Here is an 8,365-nt window from a genome sequence, read left to right as displayed (position 1 = left end):
TGGAGCACTTTTTTAGTAGCAAAAAACTCTCATTCTTTCAATTTATCACTATTGATTACATTTTCAAAGATCTCCCCTAAAATCACTATGTCAATAAAATTCTTAGTCGCATTCCCTACCATCTTCTCATAGTATGGTGACTTGAAAATGCTTACAAATAGCACTGTTATTTTTTTTATCTATTGATGAGGGTTGTACCTAAACAGTGACATCCCACTACCTTTGGGGATACTCCTTGAAAGATTCAGATATTTTTTTCTCCATCTCTTGTAATGAAAGGCAATCAGGAGCCATGTTTATGATGTGATGGTATTAGTTAATAAAGGATCGAGTCAAGTCTTTCTATGACTTAATGTGAGTTATATCTAACTGGACATATCTTCTTACAATAAACCCAGTCAAGCTATCTTGAAACATGTGCATGAACAGTTTTTCAAATTCTGGTTCTTTAAATTTTAAAAAAATTAAAACATTTGAAACCAAACAAAGGTTGGTGGCATCCATGGATTCATAGAAATTAATACCTTTTACAACCTGTAATCTTTCCTCAATCATACTTATAGCTTGATCGATCTTAGAGTCTTTTAAGGACATAGCCATCTACAATTTCACTTCTTTTTTAGTCTCATCCATTTTAAAAATATGGATGGACTCATCTACCTTTTCAACAAAGATCGAGTTGGTATAGCTCTGAACATTCCCTTGATTATAATTTGAGAACGTGGTCTGTTGTTATTGAAAGCTTGGAATGGTTTGAGTTAGATGTGAAGCGAAACTTGAAGGATATAGTGGTTCGGTATCTATATGTGAGATATCTTCTTCTACTATTTTCCCTCTGTTTATCTTTTCTAAAGCTTTGAATATCTTGCTTAGCTTCCCTTCAATTACTTCATGGGCCTTTTCTAACCTCTCAAACTGGTTTGTATTATCTTGCTCCATCTTCCTGGCTTAGCCTGAGTGTAGTATTGGTGTTAAGCTATCATTGAACCTTGATTTCTTGTAATTATAGTGCAAATTTAGAATGATGTTTATGGACCTATCAGATTATACATGAGAATGAATGTAGTAATGCATGGATGCATACATACACAATAAAAAAAAAAGGTTAGTAAGCATAATATTTAATCTGCATGTATGTTTATGAATATGTATAAAAAGAAAAAAAACAAAAAAAATAAGAAAATCGATTAATTACCTCAATAAAAAAAGAATAAACATTACAAAGCAAGTAAATAACAACATGACCCTAAATTTTAGGTTAATTATAAAGGGTGGAAATATATGGCTCTATCTATGGTTAGGATCTTAAAGTTAATTATATGCGGTTTGGATTACGTCTAAAAAGTTTTCAAATTATTCCTTACATCATAGTCCATCACAGATTAGTAAAGCATCATGATCCTCACTTATCATAAGTTAGAAGTGAAAAATGGTTCAATCTAAGTGAGAATGTTTTGTAGGCCCATGCGGAGACATAAAATCTCATAACAGTATAGGTACTTCACTCATTCCTAAAGGTAGAACTCGGGTGGAGAGCTTTATGTTATGTATATGCAAATGAATGACAAATATATACAATAAATAAATGAATAACTAACAAATATAAGTAATAAAAAAAAATAAGAAAGAGAAAAAAAACCCAAATTTATTAGGTAAAGCTTAGATAATAAGAAATTATTTACTGACTTGACTCTTGATGTCTCCAGCAAAGTCACCATACTGTTATAACATATAGATTTATGGATTTACCACTAGACATAGATTAGAGAAGTCATCATCAATCTTTATTGTTTAGGTGTGATTGACTACCTGATTGAATCTGTCATATTTAAAAAAGAGTCCAAAAATTGACTTAGATATCTTTAAATAGTAAATCTTGATCTACAAAACAAGAGTTTAGGTTTAGGAGTACAGTTGTGTGTGAGAAAGGTTATAACACCCCCACAGCACCATTCAAAGGATGGTACCAGTTTGATTTTAAATTATCCAAGCCTTGATCATATTTATAATTTGCCAAATTATTTAATAATAAAAATTAGTCTTAAAATTATCCCAATAGTTTGGTAGGAATTTAAGATAACTCTCTCACCTTAAGAGTATTCATGAAGACTAGGGTCTCGCTCTAAAGAGGCTCCATCATCGGATTTATTAATTTATTTTATTTCAAAAAATTAGTCAAGTCTCTCAATAGTTTGGTAGGACTTACTTTGAAGCAGATCTCTTAATATTTTGATAAGATTTTATTGTAAAAAGATTTTTAAATTTTTTTTTGAAAATTTCATTAAGTTTCCCAATAGTTTGGTAAGACTTAATTTGAAGCAATCTTTCAATAGTTTAGAGGATAAAATTTATTTTTTATTTTAAAATTGATTTATGAAATTTTTCAATAGTTTGGTGGGTTTCATAAACTTTAAATCCATGAAAATTCTCCAATAGTTTGGTGGAATTCATGAATTTATTTTAAAAGATTTTTTTTTATTTTTCAGAAATAAAATAATAAAAAGAATTTTTATAAAATATTTAATAAATAATAAATTGCTAAAAAAATCAACAAAATATAATAAATTATAAAAATGAAATAAAAACTTAAAATATAAAATGATAAAATAAAAATAAGAATAAAAATGAAAAAAACTTATGATCAGGTTGGGTTGTGCGTGGTAAAACATGTGGATCTGGGTGTCTCCAATTTAAGCTTTTCTTGAGAAGTGTTTGAGTATGCCTCTCTTTTTAAAATGATTATTTTTCTGTCTTCTCTCTAATTGATTTCTAAAAATTGATGAATAAATCCTAAAAACTAACAGAGAATGTTTAAAAACCTAATAAATTGTCTATAAAACTAACTCAGAAATCTCTAGAATGTAAAACCCTACAGATATTCAAACCCAAAAACATCAAATTTCAATTCCAGAAAATTTAAACTAACCAAACCCAGAACTTAAAACCTTTTGGTTGATAAACAAATTTTTCTCTTTTCTCTCAAGAGTTTTTGCATAATCTTTTTTTTTTTTTTCCAAATACCTCATTTTGTTTTGATCACAAATTTATATAGGAATTCATGCTCAATCAATTCTCCTTAAATCTATGATTTTATTTGATTTTCATTTTAATGAGAATTGATTCTGAAATTAAATCCCAAAAATCTCTCCCCATCATTTTTAATGCCAATTGATTATGGAATTAAATCCTAAAATCTCACAATATCATTTTAATGTGAATTGATTCTGGAATTAAATCCTAAAATCTCTCAATTATGGTTGAAGCTTGTTTTCAATTTCAAAAAAATATTTTTGGACAAAATGGGGTGTCTACAATAATCATTCTATCATGTTTGATTTGTATATAAAGAAATTGATAGAATTACAAGGAGGATTAATCATCCTATTAATATAAGATGATTCAATCTTTTCAAAATGGACAAGATTATTTTTAATCCATGAGATTGAACTTATATATCCTATTAATATCCTTAAAAATTATATTAATAATTTAAATTATAATCCTTCTAAAATGGACAAGATTTATTTTTAATCCATGTGATTGAACTTATATATCCTATTAATATCCTTAAAAATTATATTAATAATTTAAATTATAACAACTTTTAGGAAAGATAATTTTAACCAATAAATAAAATTATTTAATCATAATCCTTGCACATATCAAACTCAAGATATAATGATATTATTTAATATAATTTTATTTATAATATTATTATTATATGCTTATCATAGTTTGTGCAACACACCTTAAATTTATTGGATGAGAAAAAAAAAATGTATTTTACAAGAAAAGGGGTGGGGATTCTAACTTTTATCAATTTATACAAGGAATATTTGTCTTTGTTTAATAATAAATTATGATTCAATTTTCTTACATGCCTAGAGACTTGTTAAAGACAATAAAAAGTAATGATAATATAATTTTATGTCAAATAATAAGTAATTAAAAAATTTATGGTTTAGTTTAGTTGATATATTTTATCGTTTTTAAAAAATGACATTTAATAAATTTGAATTTAAATTTGAATATTTATAATATTTTTCTCATCTTTGTATTGTAACTTACTTTGTAAAAAAAAAAAAGAAAAAGTAATTAAATATACATAACGTAGAAATGGCATTAAATAAGGGAGGATTATACTAAACGATTAATAAATTGAAGAAATATGAGTATGCTAATCATAATTTGTCGAGCCATGTGTATATAATATACACGTACACTTGCTCTCTTGTTGACCTAATTAATGATTTGGGTCAAAACCACACTAGATTCTAGAGAAGAAAGGGGTGTCTTGTGTGTTTGCTTGTGTTCACGTGAATGTTTGTGTGGCTAACAAAGGGCCAAACATTCACGTTGAGCCTCGCCTCCGAAGGTCTCGATCGGCTGGTGTTTATTTTCCCATTGTTTTTTCGTTGGGGCCTTGAGCCTGGCTCTTAATAAAATTTTACTGAAGTAATAAAGAAGCAAAGAAAAAGAACCAAAAAAGAAAACAGAAGATGAAAGAAGAACGTGGAAGGCATGCCCCTTTTGCATATAGGCATACCCCAACTATTATACACGCTTTGGCGGCTACCGTTGTGTTTTACTCAGTTTTGGGGCCGATCGAGTTGCGTGGGCGCCTCTGCTACTGTCCTTTTTGGCACATTATAGAAGCAACGGTAATTATATATGATAATGATAGTTTGAGAAGCCAATTTTGCATTGGTAGGGTAAAAACTTCCTTCTTAAATCACCAAATTTATGACTTTTAGTTGTAATTGAACTTCTGAGCTAGCCCAAAACTCAACTATCTTAAAAGATTTTGGGATTTTTGCTTTGGCCTCCTTGTTGTCTCAATTTCCAAACTTTATTTGTCCCATTCTTAAAGTGCTTGCATAGGTCCAAATTCATTTAAAAAACAAAAACAGTTAATTATTCATCCAATGGTTCTATTTTGGACCCACATGAAGTCCTATCCTTGTTATCTAGAAAAGTTGAGAAATACTCTTTGGCCTTGAGATATGCCAACCATGTTACTAAATCCCCTGTAGGATTGCCTCTAATCAAACTAACCCTATCATCAATATCACTGCTAAAATATGGAGTATTTTGCCCGTAATTATTTGCTTATCTCTAATATATACCCTTCCCAATGACTTCTCTAACAACTTAGATATTATGTTTAATACTAGTTGTTTAGTACTATAATTAATTTACAATTATTATGTTGAATAAACTATTAATTAATTATACTTTAAGGAAAAATACATCTTTAAGATCATTCAAAAATATTACTCAAACAAAATTGCATGATGCATGCCTTTGATCGTATTAAAAATTAATTTATTATATAGAATTATTTTTGTAAATAAAGACAGTTACCTGGTTGATCTATGGCACTCTTGCTCCTTGGTTATTATAAATATGCGTACCCTCTCAGCTCTACCAAGTCTAAATTAAGGTTGTGCTTTACTCGCATACCCTTCCTAGCATATCAGTTCTAGCTTTAGCTTAGTTTCTTTTCTTGCCTTCTAATTTCTTCATCACTACCAACAAAAACTTCTTTTTTGGGCAAGACCAACAAACACTTTGACTTACAAATATGGGAGGAAATTCGCCATGTGCTTCCTGCAAGTTGCTACGTCGCCGCTGTGCCAAGGACTGCATCTTTGCTCCATACTTCCCTTCTGATGATCCCCACAAGTTCGCCATAGTTCACAAGGTTTTTGGTGCTAGCAATGTCGGCAAAATGTTGCAGGTTCATAAAATTATCTATACACGATTTTTTTTTTTCTGATAATACGGTCAGAGTATCCTCAAATTTTCTCATAGCCTAAGCAACTATATGTGTGTGTGTGTGTATATATATATATATATATATATATATATTGAAAGCAGGAGCTTCCAGTTGAGCAAAGGGCAGATGCAGTAAGCAGTTTGGTGTATGAAGCAAATGCAAGGATAAGAGACCCAGTTTATGGATGTGTAGGGGCCATATCATATTTGCAGAACCAGGTTTCTCAGCTTCAAATGCAGCTAGCAGTGGCTCAAGCAGAGATTCTGTGCATCCAGATGCAGCAAGAGCCAATGCTACCAACCCCTCAAATATTAGACCAAGTAGATGACAAATCATTTCTCCACAATCAGTACCTCAATTTTGCTAATTCTTCTACCAATGTAATTCATGATCACTCTCTCAAGAGAGAGAGCATCTTTGGAGACATGGTTTCTTCATAAAAAAAGGCCTCTTTTCTTTTTTGGTTTTGTGACAGAGAAAGAGTTATTAATTTCTAAGTTATTCCTCTAATTAGCCTTTGTTTATTTTAACTAAAATGACACAAGAGAGACAGAACATACTGTGTGTGCTAAGACAATATCTAGAGTAAGTTGACAAGGTCAACTCTAGCATGTGAGAAGTGAAGTAAACTTGAGTTTTTCTTGATTATACGACTTTAATAATAAAAACTAATTAATCCTTTCCTTAACCAAAATAAGTTGCAAAGGGAGGTGGGTCGGTGATCTTTATCAAACAATCTAAAACATAAATTCCTATAGTTATGAGCCAAAAAAATCATATAGTTAAGTTAATTAATAGTATTAATGTTTTGAGATTGCAATTTTAAATGTATTAGATTGATATGAAGAAATGTGTTCTTATAATCATCTAAAAGAAATAAATCTATACAAAATTTGGGATACCGTTAGGAAAAAGTATTAAATTGCGCCAGAAATTGTGATGTAAAGGAAAGGAGTTGCTTTGATTTGGCATTATAAATTTCTAATTAAGTAGCAGATAGAATTTAATTTTGCTTCTTTAATTTAGATTTAGATGACAGCTTCAACCTCATTGGCGGCCAAAAGCAAAGAATTTCCAACTATATTTTTCATCTTTCTTTCTTTTCGTGTGTCCCTCTCATGTGCAAAGTCTACACAGACGAAAATCAGATCAAAGCTTATTGTAATTACCAATTAGTATATGAATATAAAGAAACTTATCTTAGTTACTAATGCATTTTAAATGAATTATTATCACATGCATGCATCTAATTATTGTCTTATCGAATGTAATGATAAATTTTTAAAAGAAACAATTATTTTATTGTATATCAAAGTTAAAATCATGCACATTCAAAGTGTTCTTTATCAATCATTCACTTCTTAATATAGTAACTAATGAAATTTTATGAGAAAATAGAGGTTCAAGTTTCGAGCTCTTAGTCTAATGACTAATGAGGTTTTATAAAAAAATAAAGGTTTGAGTTTCGAGCTAAGATTTCATCTCTTTTCGGCCTTGTAAGGGTTATACCCTCCTATAAAAAAAAAAGTTCACTTATAAAACCATTTCAATGAGCCCATAATTATTGATTTCTATATAGTCCTTCTTAAAATCACCCTACAAATATCCTGCAAAAACTAATTTTAACATGAATTTTTTTTGTCTTTAGGTTGAAACTTGAAAACCTTATGGTTTATCGAAGAAAAAAGACACAAGAAAAACCAAAAGCATTGTTAGTTAAGTGAGATCGTTTTTTTTTTAATTTAAAATCCATGAGTAGGAATAATTTGTGTTAATTAATTTAAGGTACTAATCTCATCTTTTATCTTAATCTTTTAATATCTAATAGTAAAAAGTAAAATTTCATGTCTATATAAAATTAATATGAAAAAATTTGATCAACTAAATATTTAAAATTATATATGTTTATAGGTCGTACAAGATAGGGCTAGGTATAGTTAGTCTTCTGGAGGCTCGACCCGATTCATCGAGCTCAAAAGATTTGAAAATTTTCAAAAAAAATAATTTTAATATTAAAAATTTAATAAAAATAATATTTTATTATCATTACATATATTTTAAATTAAAAATATTTTTATTAATAATTTAATATCTCAAACTATACCGAAATCGAATTTAAAAATCATTATTTAAGACCCTCTCAAGTCGTACAAGACGAATAATTCCGCCGGTAAAATTGCAACCTTCGCTCCTTTATACTTTTTTTTTTTTAACCACTAATATCTTTGCCTTCGTAGAAAAAAAAAATTAGCTTTCAATATTTTTTTATATGGACGTGCTTGATACTTTGGTTTCCGTTATGTACTTAAGCTATAATTAAACTACTAATAATCCTTGTCATATCAATCCCTCACGATTAAAAGAAAGAAAAAAAAAAAAAAAACCTTTGCGTAACGCCACGTGCCACTAGATGTTCATCTGCCTTCTTTACGTTGGGGCGGGGGGGAGTGCAAGGAAAAGCTCCTCAATCTTCACTTCATGGCAAGTTCGTTTCTAAAATAATAATAATAATAATAATAATGATGATCCATTTTGTAAAATCCATCTTTCTCGTATATCTAAATATTTTTAGACGATGAAGAAAAG

At 29.2% G+C, this 8,365-nt stretch overlaps 1 protein-coding gene across 1 annotated transcript; it reads left to right on the top strand.

Annotated features, from left to right (window-relative positions):
- The first annotated feature begins 5,337 nt into the window (after positions 1-5,337).
- Positions 5,338-6,244, top strand: LOC111294606 (LOB domain-containing protein 12-like). The gene is made up of 2 exons (XM_022888031.2): positions 5,338-5,740; positions 5,881-6,244. The coding sequence occupies exons 1-2, from the start codon at positions 5,585-5,587 to the stop codon at positions 6,217-6,219; spliced, it is 495 nt and encodes a 164-aa protein (XP_022743766.1). The 5' UTR covers positions 5,338-5,584; the 3' UTR covers positions 6,220-6,244.
- The last annotated feature ends 2,121 nt before the right edge of the window (positions 6,245-8,365 follow it).

The sequence above is a fragment of the Durio zibethinus genome, chromosome 14 (assembly GCF_047325235.1).
Source record: "Durio zibethinus cultivar Kanyao isolate XHJ-2024 chromosome 14, ASM4732523v1, whole genome shotgun sequence".
NCBI lineage: Eukaryota > Viridiplantae > Streptophyta > Magnoliopsida > Malvales > Malvaceae > Durio > Durio zibethinus.
Note: the sequence above shows the minus strand (reverse complement) of the source record. Positions and strands in the feature narration are given on the sequence as shown.